Here is a 17,570-nt window from a genome sequence, read left to right as displayed (position 1 = left end):
GAACACTTTCATGATGCTATTTATAATGAGTCAGATAAGGATTTGAGATTCACACAGTATCAAGATAAAGATTATCCCATCTGAGTGAAACTGAATTTTTCACTCTACCTAGAGTACATTTCTATACCTTAATTTACAATGTAGGAACTTCAGTCTTTTATAAATTTCCTTAGAGATGTGTGCTTCAGTTTTCAATATACAGCTCAGCTGGGATTAGATATGGAATTTCTTTTATAAAATGTATTATTATAGTTATAAGGAAGTAAAAACTGTGCATTTTCAAACTGTATTTCCTTTGAAGGCTAACTATTTCCAGCCTCTGCCCCACAAATGGCTTGTCACAGTGTCCAGACAATATGCTCATGTTGCATCAGGACGACACTATCTACACAGTCTCCTCATATCCACAACTTAAAGGGAGGGAATGAAGCCAAAATTGTAGAGCATAACTGTAGAATTTTTGGTAATTGTGCTGTCTTCTCTTTTCTGTGAGGAAGAAAGAGATAGAATGTGTGCTGTTCTTTCAACCTTTGGCTCATATGCACAGAACTGTAATATCTAGAGTTTACTTTCCTGTGTGCAAATGTGTATGTTGCCTAATACATGAAACAGTGAGGTACTCATTCCCAAAGGCAAGTTTGTGTTTCATTACTTCTTAGATTCTTGCTGAGGCTGCATGGAGAACACAGTAGAGTTTCAGGTGGTTTTTTTTTTCTCACTCAAATTTTTCTTCATAGATTTTATTTAATTATCTAAGTTGTGAAGAAGTTTTCTCATGTTGTAGTAAAAAGTAGTTCTTTATTTTAGGCTGTGAATAAAGGATATATTCGGGGTTTTTATGACAACAAGATATGATGAACCAATATAAACCCTATGATTGGTTGTATAGATGGATCTCAAACAATATATACATGTACATATGCAGATGTAACATCTACTCCATCAATAAGGAACCAGCATTCTTTGATGAAAGTTGATATTACTCTAGATGCCAACAGATGGTAAATTTGTGAAAGACACTAAGACTCTTTCCTTAGATGTTTTTTCCTTTTGTTTTGACAGTTACTACCACAGTTATTTCAGAATGTGTGTGTGTGTGTGTGTGTGTGTGTGTAGAGAGAGAGAGAGAGAGAGAGAGAGAGAGAGAGAGAGAGAGAGAGAGAGAGAGAGAGAAATATTTTCCAATAAGTCATGAAATTTATAAGGCAAAAATATTAATCATAAAAATGCAAATGTTTCCTTACTTTCTGTCTTTTAAGATGACATGTTGATTTCTAAATTAGTTTTACTGGCAAATTCCAATAAAGCCATTTTAAAATAGATTCCAAAGGATTAAATCATTATATGATATGCACAATGGTCAAAGGGAACATTTAAAAGCAACAACAGTGACTAATGTATGGATATTTTTGTTGTTCCTTTAGGATTGGGTTATACAAACTAGCCATGTACCTAGGAATGTCCTTTATGACATGCTTGTAGTATACCAGTAAGTATTATTGGGTTATGAGCAAGGTTTGACGCTCAAGAACATAAAGCAAGATAGACGTTTAAAGGAACAAACTGTGTCCCTGTACATGCAATAAATTTACAGTGTGGTTGAGTACACTTGCAAACTGTGAATGTATGCTAAGGATACAAGGATGTTAGACATTGCTTGTTAAAACAGCAACAACAAGAAAACCATTAAGAGATCAGAAAAAGACTCAGAGAAGGCAAATTGTTTTATTCTTCCAGAATGGAGACATTTAAATGATTTTCCTGCTTGTCTTAGATGAACTCAAAGACTCAGCAGCAGCCACATGAGGTGAAGTAAGTTAGTTCTGCCTCTGTGGAGCAGGCTTGTGACTGGGAAGAAGAGAGTTGTAGCCAGAAGTTTCTCTTGTCCTGCCAGGCCCGCAGTAAGGATGAATCTCTCCCACCTGCATCCCACAGCCACATAGTACCAAGTAAACACACATAGGCTTATATTATTTACAAACTATATGGCCTATGGGTCAGGCCTCTTATCAGATACCTCTTATAACTTAATCCACTTCTATTGATCTATATATTGCCACATGATTGTGGATTTAATGGTCTGCTGGCATCTTGTTGCTCCTTGGACAGCAGGCTGGTGTCTACCCCACTCTCCTTTCTTCTCCTTTCTCTCCAGTTGGAATGTACTGCCTAACCTTATTCTGCTTCACAATTGGCCAAACAGCTTTATTTATCAACCAATCAGAGCAACAGATATTCACAGCAAAGAGGGGCTGGGTGTATGCTTCTTATTAGATAGCCATTATCCTTAACTTATGCCAGGAACACTAAGAACAGACATTACTGAGGTCTCCTCACACTCACATCCCAAGTAATATTGGTTAATTACCAATACATTGTTAAGGTCATAACTAGTAAAAGTGTGGATTCTTCAACTATATTGGTTTTTGATGTAAGTATTTCCTTCCCTTTCCCGCTTTCTTCTTCCTCTTAGGCTCTCTATCTCCTGCCCCTTCCATTGTCATGAGGTGAGCAGCTACACACTACTCTGCATTTCTCTCTGATATGATTGTCTGCTTCACTACAGGCCCACAGCAATGGAACCTTGTAAACATGAATTCATATTTCTGAAATCCTGGAAAAAATAAATCCTTACTTATGTTATTTTCTCAAGTATTTTCTTACAGTAACAGAAAGCAAACTCATTTTATCTTTTATTTGTTTGGTTTGGTTTCTTTTATAAAAAATAGACTTTTTCATACAAATTATTCTGATTATGGTTTACCCCTGCAACTCCTCTTTTATTTAATGGAAACTACAGCCTCTATGAAGGAATACAACTCAGTTAGGAACTTGAATTTCAACTCCTGGTACCAAAACTATTAATTAACAAATTTATATTTTTTTAAACATGAAATTTGTTTATTTTTGTTTTCATATCTGTAGGAAAATAATGGAGTAGCCAACGTTGAGCATTTCTATGGAAATGAAAACCAATCTAGATGAAAAAAATATAAAGGAGAAGGAGACACATTCATTAAAACCTTTGTAGACTTAGCCAAGCATTCTGTACTTAAAGTTGACATATAATGTCAGTGGGCATTGGTGAAAAGGAGTATCATTTTGTCTCTATTAAGTTTATAGTGCTTATTCAACTTTTTTATACCTTCTGAGATTCTCTCTCTCTCTCTCTCTCTCTCTCTCTCTCTCTCTCTCTCTCTCTCTCTCTCTCTCTCTCTCTCTCTCTCTCTGTCAATGTGTGTATGTGTGTGTGTGTGTGTGTGTGTGTGTGTGTGTGTGTGTGTGTGTGTGTATGTTTTGCTTCTGACTCACTCTTAAATACTTAAACTTTATTTTGGTATATTTCCCATAAGTTGTTTTACCTTAGATATTTTCATTTATTTAGGAATCAAAATATCTCTATGGTATCCAAGATAGTGGTCATCTACTGTAGATATCTATGGTTACTATTTTATTATCCTGTCTTAAAACTACTAAGATGGGCATGAAAAAGTCGATCCTCTCACAAAGCAGACTGTACCAGACACCTCTTGTCATCCTCAACTTATGAACCTCTGTGACATCATCAAGAGTGTACATCAAAATAAAACCAGAATGTATTTCCTATATATTATCCTCACTACCTTCCTATAATGAATTACTTCTGTTCATAGCTTAGTGTAGGTTTCATGATTCAAAATAATATCAAGACAAACCCTCATTTTTCCAAAATTACTTGTAGTTGTCACACAAAAAAATAACACTGAACAAAATTAATCAGACAAGGTGGGCTTTAATTCAAGACAATTGCTATAAGAGAGAGAAAAATCAAAGTTGCTATATAAAACTGGGATCTGAATACAACTTTATTAACACAAACTTTTTTATAAACTGAATTTGAAAATGAGAAATCATGGCTCATTAGTGTTTGCTTATAGCCAGCCATTCTTGCTTCTTTATGACAACAGATAGCTTTACACTATGAAAGGGACCCTTAAATCTAGTCACCAGCCCCTCCCTTGACTGGATGTAAGAGGTTGTCTTATCTCAGTGGCTGCATTTCTTTGTGTTTGCTCTTTGGTCATAGAAGGAGATAACCCTGGGTTGTGAAAAAATGGCTAAAAGCTTTTAAAAAGGTTTAAATCTCAAAGGAACAGAGAAACAATTTACATGAAATGATTTCTAAAGAAAATGTTCTTAGGAAAAAGAGGCCAAAAGCAGACTGTCTAAATTTACTAAAGCTGAAGACAACATTAAGACCTTCTTGGTCACAACCCAGGAAACAACAAGAAATGGCAGGAGTGCAGTTGTGCATAATAAATAGGTTGTGTTTGGCTTTTAGAATCTACTGGGGAAATAGCTTAATTATTATATGATATGTACAGAATTATTTTATGCAGGCATGCTTTCTCCATGGTTGTAGATCACCTTGAAGATTCAAGGAAGTCAGTATATTTAGAGTAAAATTATCTTTAAAGGAGAGTTTTATTACAGGCTATTTTGCCTATTGACATTGTCTTAATCACAGACACTAACTTAGAAATAATAAGTTTGATAAGCATCAAATCAAGAAGGAAAGGTAGTGGAAGACAAGATTTATGTCTGCTACAAAACAGATCAAGTCAGAGTAGAGTTCTTTTTAAATTTTATTTTATATTTATGTGTATGTGTCTATTTCTACGGCATGTCTTTGTATGATATATGCATGTATCTGCCAGAAGACATGCCAGATCACTGGGAACTGGAGTTATAGATGGTTGTGAGCTATCTGCTGTGTGTGCTCAGAATTAAACTTGGGACTTCTGGAAGAACAGAAATTGCTTTAAAACACTGTGCCATCTCTCCAGCCCTTCAGTGGAATGTTTTTAAAGGCAAGGAACCAGACATATTTTATAGCAAATCAATATTAAACATAAAATAACACACACACACATACACACATCATACACATATTAGTCTGCCCTATTGGCACCATGGTGTTATATTAATAGAACAGAGTGAAAGACTTAACTTGGATACATTCCTAATTTATCACCAAATGCTTTGGCCAAAGGTGCAAGACCTAAAGGAGATCACTGAGCAGAATGAGAATGTGCTTGGTTATAGAAAAGGAGCCAAGGTGGAGCGAACAGAAAAATGTGGTGTAATTACTTTATGAAATACTTTAAAAGCATATGTTGATAAAATGGCAAAAAGCATGCTTGGCTCCATTACTTTTATTGTTTTGTGAATGAATAGAACATATCTTTGTCCTACATGAACTTAAATATGAGAAGAAGCAGAAATGAAAAGCTGTGGAACTGATATTTATTACCTTTCTTTCCTTTTTAAACATGTATTTACTAAAACTTCATCTCAGCTGTGATTTAATTGTATATGTCATTGAGGCAATGGTGATCTTGTTCATCTGTGATGCATCTGTTATTTCACAGAAAGGACAGGAACTAATAAATGTGTAAATGCTGCCCCATCCTCTATTGATAACTTTTGTAGTCTTCCAAATTTAAAAAAATCTTTATTGTTAGTGAAGTGTGCAGGTGTCCTAGACATGATAATATACAATACAAGGTTATTCTGAAATTTTGAAGAAATCCTGTCTGTTACAGCAGAAAGGGAATTGATGGGGAGCCTACGTGGCCATGAGTTCATAGAGTATTTCTTCCTTTTAAATATGGGCTTTTGGAACTTTCTCTAAAACTCTTTACTATTTAGTATTCACAACTCTTAAAAAGACTATACATTCTCATTAAAGCTTCTATAATGAAATAACAAAGGATTCTGTTTAAGCAATAAAAATCTAGTATGAAATTAGAACCTAGGCAGTCCAAAGTCAATGCAGAATCAATTACTGTTGATGACCTTCTTCCTAGCTCTGAGATGATTCTGCTCAGAGTGCCTTCATATGGCAGATAGAGCATGGAGTATGTGGAAGCTCCTTCTTACAGGCAAGTTGAGGAAAGGCTGCCCCCCTCAAAACCCCATCAATGCTAACCTTCCAATGCCATAGAGGTAGTTAAGACATCAACATGACAATTTGAAGGAACATAAATAATCAACCCAAAACAAATGCTAGCTTCACATTTACTTAAATGTGTTTTAAAGATATGAACAAAGAGGCTTGAGAGATGACACAGAGGTTCAGAGCATGCACTTCTGTAGGAGAGGACTGGGTCACTCACACCTGCCTGTAATTCCAGCTTCAGAAAATCTGAGGTTCTCTTCTAGCCTCCTTGGATGACTGCATTCAAATGCACATACCCCCACACAGATACACATGCATACACATGATTTCAAAAATTCTAATACATCTTGAAGAAAAATATGAACAAAATTATTTGGCCATGAATGTTTCTTGATATAAAAGTCTATTATTTCTTATGCAAGGAGATTATAGGCATGTCCATACAGAAGATAATGGTCTCCAAAACAATTTCCATAAATGTAAAAAATGAAGTTACAGGAGAAAAAGGACCAGCAGTTGGCATGTGTGCTTTCTATGTGCACAGCTCATTTTTTTCTTTTTTCATTTTATTTAAAGGTTCTTTTATTTTCCATTTTATATACCAACCACAGTTCCCCCTCCTTCCCCTGCTCCTGCTCAGTTCATTTTAATTATAGTGAAATGTTTGGAAGGAAGAGAAGTGATCAGTTAGTATAAAAAGAGTATACATGTGGTTGTTGTGGACAGCCTTGAATGTTAGTCTTGTCATTTGTGGATTTTTTATTCAGTGGTTTGAAAACCACTGTACTTGTTTTTCATAAAATCATGGGTCACAATATTTTAGGATTTTAAGTCATTGGGAAACAAGGATACATTGGGATACATAGAAATTACACAGACTTTGAACCAGTGTTCATCTTTGTGGAATCGCTGATGTGAGATGATGCCTGTCCCTTCACATGTGGCGGGAACACACAGCCTGCAAAGTCTGAGGTTTATTGTCTGGAAACCAGCTGACTCTGGCCATATATATGTATATATAAAACTTTATTTTAATGCTAATTTTTTCATCCTTGCTGATAGTAAAGTTGAAAAAATGTCATTTACAGTCAGTGAACAAATTTTATCAAACCAGCTGCTTCTGCCTTTGTTTCTGCTTCTGACGTCAGAATCCGTTTACAGGTGATGAAGTGGCAGCTATAGTTCCCATGATGGCTTTGTGACTTCACTAATTGTGATCTTCATGATTCAGGGAATCCCAGCCTCGTTAATCTTACTTGTACACTTATGTATTTGAAGCATCTATGTGATACTGGTTTGTTATATGATTCCCATTCTTGTGTGTCTCAGACATTAAAGAGAACAAGGTCAGACTCTGTCCCTCTGTCTCTATGTCCATCCTTTTTCTCCTGAGCCTTTTTCAGTTATCATTACCACTTTGTAAAGGATTATTCTGATAAACAAATATAATAGTTTTAAATGTATTTCCTGCATAGCATAACAATGAGGAAGAAAAATCAATTAAAATGTCATTTCTAAAATATGTTCAAGTTGTTACATAATACTATAGAATTTTATAATACACTTCCTCTTTTGAACAATGGCATGACTTATTTTGACATATTCTGCAACTATCTTTTATGTACCAATTCTTTGAGTCTTGATTTATAGTATTTTGCATAAATTCTTTGATGATTTTATTTTCATAATGCTTCTAGACAGATTATCTTCATACATACTGCTGTTTTTATATTAATTTATAACATCCAGAATCTATAATTCTTGTTGCTGCCTTCAAGATATGTTTACAATATGTTAGTACAAAATAATTGCATTCACTTTCATAATTAATTTTAAATTAATTTTTTTTACATGAGACAAACTTTTTCTTGAACACAGAAGTACTTGTTTTAACTTTTGGTAATGTTGAAAGCCTGATTGAATATCTTGAAGGTAGTTTAAAGTTTGCGCTAGTTTGCAAAGAGATTAGAAATGCAATTGTAACCTTCCCTGTTTCATATAAACATAATATTGGATAAGAACCTTTCTCTTATGGTTTGGGTTATATACAAAATGTTCATTGTCTGTCAAGGTCTGTGTGAAAATGCTTTCAGGTGAATACAGATTCTCTGCTCTCTTCTTGGCACCGCTACTAACAATCATTGGATTGTAAGTGTAAGTTCAGGAAGATTTCAGTACCTTTGTGAAGTTTCTAAATGAGAATTTATGTCAGAATTACCTGATGGACTTCCTAAAAAGACATGTGCTTGTACATATCCTGAATATTGTAAATCAAATCCTCATAGTAGGAGCAAGAAAATCATGAGTCTCTGTATATGCTCGTAAATTATAGACAAATATGCAGGGTCTCAGGAGATGCCTCAGTTCTTTGATAGTCCTTTCATAGCAAGCATGGAATATTTGGTTGATCTCAGGATCCCACGTAAAGGTGGAGCGAGATAACTGACTCCACAGAATTGTCCTCTCATTTCCACAGGTATACCTTTGTATGAGTTTAGAAACATATATAGTGCCCACAATAAAATAATAATGAAAAACTTAAGCATGAAATTATCTCATTAAAATACTGCAGAGTTTCTACCAAGATATGTGTCACTATTTATCCTGCAATTTGTATGGAAACTCCAATTTGATTCACACTATTAAATCTCCTCCATGGAGCTGTTAACACAGTTAGTTTTGTTTTGCTTTGCTTGTGATCAAGAACAAAATATACGTCATTGTGTTTTTTTCCTTGTGTTCCATTTGGATTATAAGGATCATCTGAGTCAAAGGTCTAATTAGATTTTTAGGTGGTTTGTGTGCAATATCAATGTTTTAATTTGTTATTGTTGCTCCAATTTGGTGAGAATTAGTTGGGCTTCTTTTCTAAACTTAAAGCAAAATGAGTACTGAGAATAAGAGTATGGGACCAAACAATCTGGGTAGCAACCATCACATGAGACATATATAAGTGTGTCAGTAAGATTTGTCTAGGTTAGGAAATGAACTAATTTTGTGTGTCAATTTATATATTTTTTCTTTTTTATTAGCAAAAGAGGAACAGCAAAATCTCATTGGGCAATAAATGTTGTATAGTGTGTATATGTGATATGAATATGTGTATAAGAGTGCTGGTACATATATGTAAAATATTGTTTATACTACAGCTACTAGAGTATACATAATATACATATAAATATATATGTATTTTATATTCATAGAATAAAATAATATAACATTATACCATATATATTCTATAATAATAATATATATTATTTCATTTATAGTATACATAAAATATAGTTTATACTATAGGTACTATATACATAGTTATTATATATTATATAGGATATATAGGATATAGTATATGTTTTTACATCTAATATATGCTAATGTAGTCTATACTATGTAAATTATTTAGAATACATTTTAGTTGATTTTATATCCTTTTTGAGATGAATTGGATTATCTTAATACCCACATATGTGCATACATATGCCTGTAAGAATATTAGGTTAATTTGCATTCCAAATACCACTATTAAATTTTCAATGTATTTCTTGTTAAATACTTCTACTAAGTAAAATGTCCCTTGGAATTGGCCATATATCTATCGTGTTCTTTATTATTAAAGTCTTTCTGTTTTGCATCATTATATGCAGAGGATTTGTGATTTTTTTCAGTGAAGAGACTGAGAACAGAACCTATGAAAAGCGATCACTCTTCACGAGCTATTGTTTCAATCATCTTCATACCACATATATAGTTCTTTATTTGAACAGATGTTGCTTTTTTTAGTGCAATATTCAATTTTTGTAAGCAAACTTCCAGTGAATGCTTTTAAATAACATTTTAACATCATTAGTCTTCTTAGGAAATCACATACAAATTTAAAATTCTGAAATATAAGTATCAGACATCTACATAGAGAGCTTTATTGTTTAGCAATGAGCTGTTAAAGAAAGCAGCGTTGGTGAGTGCTTTATAGAAAGGAGCAGTGCTTTACATAAAGGCTGTAGAATGAATCTGAGAAACATCGATATGCTTCCACTCCCATTAAATCTACATTTAATGAGTACTCTAAATATGAGCACAGCTCCTAAGCCACTTATTTTTTAAATGAGAGATTGAGTGGACACAAGGTTTTCCTTTAAATTTTAGCATATATTTCTAAGTAAGGTAGATGGATTGTATGAGTTAAGAATATTGAACTAATGCCCTGTTGGAAAATATTTTAAATCAGACCATATTCTTTCAGATAATGTTATGAAGACTTGTGTCTGCCCCAGATGTCCACGGCAGTAGAGTGGATTAAGTCAGCTCAAAAGCACTACCATAATCTGAGCCAGAAAACTAACATGGACTCTGATTGGCATAAACTCTTATTGTGTTTGAATGCTGACGGTGCATTTTCATGACAGAGTCTCCTCTACAGTTATTGACACTCATAAATGAAAAGGCTTGCTTTGCTGACTATCTAATTGGCAATTTAATTTCCCCAATAACTTCCTTTACAGGAACTCGATTTTGAATCCAAGACAAGTTATACGCTGCGCATAGAAGCTGCAAATCGTGATGCCGATCCCCGCTTCCTAAGTTTGGGTCCCTTCAGTGACACAACAACCGTAAAGATAATCGTGGAAGATGTGGATGAGCCCCCTGAGTTTTCCTCACCCTTGTACCCAATGGAGGTGTCAGAAGCAACACAGGTGGGAAATATCATTGGCACTGTAGCAGCTCATGACCCGGATTCTTCTAACAGCCCTGTAAGGTAAAGGATTGTTGCTCCCCCTTTCCTACTATTCTCATCAGTATTCTTGTGTTCACACTCATACTTCTGTATAATGGTCTTTTCTGATTTGTAACAAGTAAACTGCTACTTTCTTTCTAAGCAAGGCCATAGTATAAAACTCTCAACAGGATAAGAATAACACAGCATCTCTACTAATTCAGTGTAGGGATTAATTAATTAATTAATTTAATTGCATATTAATTAAATAAGTAATCTTTCAAATTGATCTCTGTGGACAGCTTGTTCTTATTAAATTTATTGTTTCTAGTTGTAAAAATAAAACAATACCTTATGTATGCATGCAGTTAATTTAAATTACCATTCTTAAAATTAGAATAAACACATTGCTATAAAATAATCTCATGAAATATAATACAATTATGATATGTAAGCAATTCAAACTATCTACACCCTCCCATCTGAGATCTGCTTGTGTGTTAGCATGTATGCATGTGTTTGTGTGAATGTGATGAATGATCTGTGTAGCTTTGGATGAACATAGTAGGCAAAATATGCTTGAGAAATTATGGACATTGTGTTTAATTTTAAGTATGTAATATATTTCCTCATTCAATGGCTGTTCTAGTTTAATTTCTTTTTCTGTGATAAAATATCCTTACAACAATCAACTTAAAGACAAGGGTTTATTTTTCTCACAGTTCCATGTTACAGTCCATCATGGCAGTGGGAACATAAACAGTTGACCATGTCATATTAATAGTCAAACATAAAAAGAGAACAAACGGCCGGGCGGTGGTGGCGCACGCCTTTAATCCCAGCACTCGGGAGGCAGAGCCAGGCGGATCTCTGTGAGTTCGAGGCCAGCCTGGGCTACCAAGTGAGTTCCAGGAAAGGCGCAAAGCTACACAGAGAAACCCTGTCTCGAAAAACCAAAAAAAAAAAAAAAAAAAAAAAGAGAACAAACGTATACATGCTCAATTGCTTCTTATCAGTGCTTGGCTTGGATTCTTCACTCTTTTATGCCTCTCATTCACAATTAATTGTGATATATATCATATACACACATATAAATTTACAAATACAGCCTGCTGTGTTTATTTAGTGTTTCTCATATGTACATGTATTTAGGGTTGATGATGTGTGATTAGGTAATCTATCAAAATGCTTGTCCCTAGAGAAGACTAATTTTCTCTTTCAGTAGCCATTAAGTGCTTGTAACTATTCATCTAGAGGTGTAACCTTGTGCAATTTCCTAAAATTGTAGAATATGGATAGGAAATGTTTCTCCACTCTTACACAATTTAGGAGTTCCTCCATAGACCTAGAGATCTGAGTCTTTCCACATTAATCAATTTAATTAAGACAAACCCTCACGTTCATGCTCACAGTAAGCATAGATCAGATATTGATGATAATTGTACTTCTACTTAAATTATTTAATTTAATGAGGGGGATCGTAGTCTTTTCCAGTGGCTGAGAGTATTAAAAGCAATGAAATCATACTAACACTTACCATTATTTGGTGCCACAATGAACGAGGGTATTTATGAACATCTAAAGAGTCGATTGGTATTTTTTATCTTAATTTTATTTTCACTACTAATTCCTTATAGATTATATTGTTGAAATTTTCCTGAGAAACCATTGCATTTTTCAAAAATTTTTATGTGAAATGAGGCAATAGTAATGATATAATTAAAAGAAAGAGAAGGCAAAATGGATAATGACTGGTATTATCCATGACTAAATGGATAGTCACGGGTATTAGGATAGACGAAATATGTTCCAAGGTTGATCTCCAAAAGGGATAGCCATGCCAAAGGCTATGTAGGTCAAGGTCATATGACTTTTACCAGTGAAAGGACATGCCTGTCCACTGTTTTTCACCTGTTTCCTTTTCTAAAATGTATGGAAGATGAGTTGGAAGTTAACAGCAATCTTACGTTGTTTTCTCACAGAGAGATAGGCTTGTCTCAAGCAGTTTAAAATGACTAATTTGGTATGATTGCCTGTGTCTTCACCTTTATCTGTTTGAGTCTTTGGAGAGCCTGCTACAGTGTAGGAAAAAAATCCACAATATTAGTGAGAAATAAACTTTTTCTATCTGAGGTGTAGGAAAGGAGCACACACGTTCTTTATTACTGAATCTTGAAAACTCTTTTCCTCTCAGAAAACTCTAGACAATATATGAGTTACATTTTGAGGGTCACATTACATTTCTTGAGTAAACAATAAGAAGCAGAGTCATTCTGATTACATACATGGTATCACAGGGTTTCTCTCAGACTTGGAATGTTGCGCTAATTAACTGAAACCAATGCTTGGCTGTCAGCCATGCTCCCTAGTAAACAGGTAGGAGGCACATAGTGCTTGAATGCCCCTCACTTTCTCAAGGGACAATGACCTTAAAGCATCACAGGACCTAAACATAAACAGTTAATTGGCTGATCCTTGAGTCTTACATCATAAAACTAAGATTAGGAGTTCATGAAGACAGAATTTATATAGGGAGTTATGTATTTAATGGTATTAGCTAGAGTTTTGCAAGCAAAGTACTGGCACTAAAATTGCTTCATGCCTGAACTTGGTTCAACATAATTTGACAGTAAAATCAAGGTACCCAGAACATTCTGGTTTGGTGACAGCATATAAAGCAAGAAATGACAAAATGCTCTTCAAGATATCTGAATCTTTTTTTTTTTATTATTTTGCAATACAATTCAGTTCTACATATCAGCCATGGATTCCCCTGTTCTCCCCCCTCCTGCCCCCCTTGCCTTCCCCCCAGCCCACCTCCCATTCCCACCTCCTCCAGGGCAAAGCCTCCCCCGAGGACTGAGATCAACCTGATAGACTCAGTCCAGGTAGGTCCAGTCCCCTCCTCCCATGCCGAGCCAAGCGACCCTGCATAGGCCCCAAACAGCCAGGTTTCAAACAGACAACTCATGCAATGAGCACAGGACCCAGTCCCACTGCCTGGATGCCTCCCAAACAGATCAAGCCAATCAACTGTCTCACCCATCCAGAGGGCCTGATCCAGTTGGGGACCCCACAGCCATTGGTTCATAGTTCATGTGTTTCCATTCATTTGGCTATTTGTCCCTGTGCTTTATCCAACCTTGATTTCAACAATTCTCACTCATATAAACCCTCCTCTTTCTCGCTAATTGGACTCCCAGAGCTCCACCCGGGGCCTAGCCATGGATCTCTGCATCCAGATCCCTCAGTAGTTGGATGGGGTTTCTAGCACGACAATTAGGGTGTTTGGCCATCCCATCACCAGAGTAGGTCAGTTCGGGCTGAATCTCGACCATTGCCAGCAGTCTGTTGTGTGGGTATCTTTGTGGATTTCTGTGGGCCTCTCTAGCACTTTGCTTCTTCCTATTCTCATGTGGTCTTCATTTACCATGGTCTCCTATTCCTTGTTCTCCCTCTATGTTGTCTTAAGCAGGAGAGATATAAACAGACTCATCCTTGTTGTTGTATCCAGAAACTATTCATCATTGCTAATCATTTTTTACAAGGAATCTTACTCTTTTATTTATCTCATAAACTAGAATTTTATAATTTTACTTTCTGTGAGGTTTGTTTATTTGTGCCATAGTTTCCCTTTTTTCCCGAAGTTAGTCATTTATTTTCTATTGATTACAATTAAACATGTTAGCAAAACAATAGAAGATAAATCAGATTGAGCTCTGGAAACTTTCAAACTCATGGACAATGGCTTTGTGGAAGAAAAATTGTATTTTTATTAAGAGATCAGTTAATTTTCAGACTGTAAACACTCCTTCAGCTTGTATCTACAGAGAAACAACAGTCTTCTAAGGAAGTAGGGAACAAGAACTTCCAGATGGTTGTAGAATGTGATGAGTCTTCATAATTATGATCTTGATTCTATGACTTCACAAATGTTGTTCATTTTGTTTCACATTTATTTAGCGTGTGTTTGTGTTTACACTTGTGCATATTTGTGCACATACAAGTCCATGTATACTTGCACAAAGTGGCTATACAGTGTACAGATCAGAAGTTAGTTTTTGAATCTTGCTCTCCCTTCTCACCATGTGGGTTCTGATTGCTAACCCTATTGTCATAAACAAGAAGTATTTGATTTACTGTAGCTATTTAAAGGGAAGACAGTTTTATTGGAAGTGCTAAATAGTGCAGACATTGAATCATCAGTTAACATAATAATGTTAACAAATTATGATACCAGATGGAAGACTGACATATGCCATTCATGTTTAGGAAATTTACTCTTACATGGGGTGATTCTAAGTAGAAATATAAGTACAAATTTCCAGTAAAGCAAAAATAAGATAAGATACTCTTCTCATGTGATGTGGATCATGTTACATCCATATGTATTCATATTCAAAGGAAAACTCAGTTTGCTAATGCATTAAACACAGCCTACATTTAACTTTTCTGTGTGCATCTGTCCTCTGCTGAGAAGAAATTGCGTGATCGCATCACTATCATAGCATTGTCATTTTGACTGTTATAGATGTAATTGGTACAAATGAAAAGGTTATAGGAACCCACCCCTGTGTGATTGTCTACAGTATAACACCATTAGGAAATATTAGGTCTCTCTGTGGCCTTACTCTCATCCAGAGAGCTTATTTAAAGTGTACCATACTACATTTAAGTTGCTTTCCATTTTCCACATGTGAACAAACAAATCTTCAGTGAAATACAAAGGTGAAAACTAGGTGATACTTAAAATTACTCAGGAAAAAAAATAGTGACTATTTGTTCTTCTCTAAGCAATTGTAGATAATAGAGTAAGCATGTCTCCATCTTGTTTCAAAATATTTGTATAGTATTTTATGTCATTTCAGGACTGAATGCTTAACATGTAGGTATATCTACTAAAAAAGGAAGGACAGGCTGCAGCCCATTCTATCTCATTGTCTTTTAAAACAGTAGTAATTTCATTTTGTAGTTCTTGTCCAAGATTGTAAGAACCATAAAGGACCCTAGGGATTAGAGAACTTCAACTCATTCTTCACGTCAGCATTGGCAGGCTGATCAATGGCTCAACATACATTTATTAAGAACCTGTTCTGTGAAAAACTCTTGGGAAAATGCTGATAAGAAATAAAGATGAATAAAACATTTCCTCCAACAACTAGGAACTCACAATCTAGAGGAAGTACCAAAATCTCATTAAAAATAAGAATTACAAGGAAAAAATGCCTTTGATGTAATGTGGAAAATGTGAGACAAATCAGAGAAACTCAGATCACTGGACAAGAGGCTTCACTCAGAGGAATGATAGCATCAATAGAGCTTTGGGTATTACCGTCTTTGGACAAGCTAATAACAAATACAATGCAGAGAATGGTGATGTTTCATTTAGTTATATTCTAAGAACCTGGTGCTAAATTATGAGAAGATTGATTACTAAAGGACCAGAACAGACTAAAAGACAGAATGCTAAAAGTAGCTATGTGTTGAAGTATGATATTAGTACAAATAAGATTCATTGTGAAGATGGCTGTATAAAAAAAAATTAAGCAACGTTTTCATGATTTCTTACTATTTCTGTCAAAAATTACATGTCAATGTTACAGTATGCTTGCACTGTATTCACTACAGACATTAACATTCCTTGTGTTGCATGTTCACAGATAAAAGACAAAATTATGTCAGAAATACCATGTAGTATGGCTAGTGTGAACACATTGGGGTGTTTGAATAATTTAGTGTGTGCCATGCATGCATATATCTGTGAACATTCTTCTACATAGTTTATGAATTTTTCATTTTTATACTGCACAAAGTGAACCAGTGCTATGCAGAGGTCGTGTCAGCAGTACAGATGGTAATCTGAAAAGAGCAGAAACCAGTTCAGTGAGGAAATTAGGAGTATGCTCCATCTCAAACTGTTGTTCATTTTAACATGATTGCTACTGAAAATGCTTTTGAAAATGTACATCCCGATACATTAGAAACCAGCAAAGTGTTTTGTTAGACTAGTGTTCTTTCTATGCAGATATAATTTTAAAGGCATGTAAAACAGAAAATGACTAATTTATTAGAGCCATTTTTGTCTTTTAATTTTGCAAGATATTGTCCTGGAATTAAATTCTTTGCCAAGACCTTCTGAATTAGCTTTATTCAAGCTAGAGATAAAACGAATTTATTGAAAATTACATGTTGCCATACTTATCCCTCACCAGTATTTCTCACTTCTAAAATACCAATTAAAGCATCAGATTAGTTGAAGAACACAAAAATCTACATTTTTTGTTTGTGTTTGTGTGTGTATGTGTGTGTGTGTGTGAGGTGGAATTGTCCATGAGTTTGAAAGTTTCCAGAGCTCAATCTGATTTATCTTCTATTGTTTTGCTAACATGTTTAATTGTAATCAGTAGAAAATAAATGACTAACTTGGGGGAAAAAGGGAACCTATAGCACAAATTAACAAACCTCACAGAAAGTAAAATTGTGAAATTCTAGTTTATGAGATAAATAAAAGAGTAAGATTCCCTGTAAAAAATGATTAGCAATGATGAATAGTCTCTGGATACAACAACAAGGATGAGTCTGTTTACATCTCTCCTGCTTGAGATTCAGATATCTTGGAGAGCATTTTATCATTTCTTGATTTATATGCTGTCACCAAACCAGAATGTTCTGGGTACCTTGATTGTACTGTCAAATTATGTAAGTTTGAGAAGGTTTAAATCACCAAAGGGAATATTGAGTTGCTGATACCAGGAGAGGTGAATGAGGGCTCAAACAGAGTGTCTTCTATCATTATGTACAGCACTCAGTGGTTTATTTTGAAGTATATTCTCAGTAAATCAGTATAAAAATCATTATTATTATCACTATAATTTTTAGATAACATATAAATGTGGCTTGGTCACAGAATTAGAGTGT

General features: G+C 34.8%; 1 protein-coding gene across 5 annotated transcripts in view; it reads left to right on the top strand.

The window, feature by feature from the left end:
* Positions 1–17,570, top strand: part of Cdh7 (cadherin 7) — a 153,818-nt gene that overhangs the window by 81,660 nt on the left and 54,588 nt on the right. For all 5 annotated transcript variants that reach the window (XM_052736454.1, XM_052736455.1, XM_052736452.1 and 2 more), the window contains one exon: positions 10,441–10,694. In XM_052736454.1, coding sequence (XP_052592414.1) covers positions 10,441–10,694 — 254 coding nt within the window. The remainder of the gene's footprint in view (positions 1–10,440; positions 10,695–17,570) is intronic.

Source organism: Peromyscus californicus, unplaced genomic scaffold (assembly GCF_007827085.1).
Source record: "Peromyscus californicus insignis strain IS unplaced genomic scaffold, ASM782708v3 Scaffold_14__1_contigs__length_90479793_seg_1, whole genome shotgun sequence".
Taxonomy (NCBI): Eukaryota; Metazoa; Chordata; class Mammalia; order Rodentia; family Cricetidae; genus Peromyscus; species Peromyscus californicus.
This window is presented reverse-complemented; position numbering and strand designations above follow the sequence as displayed.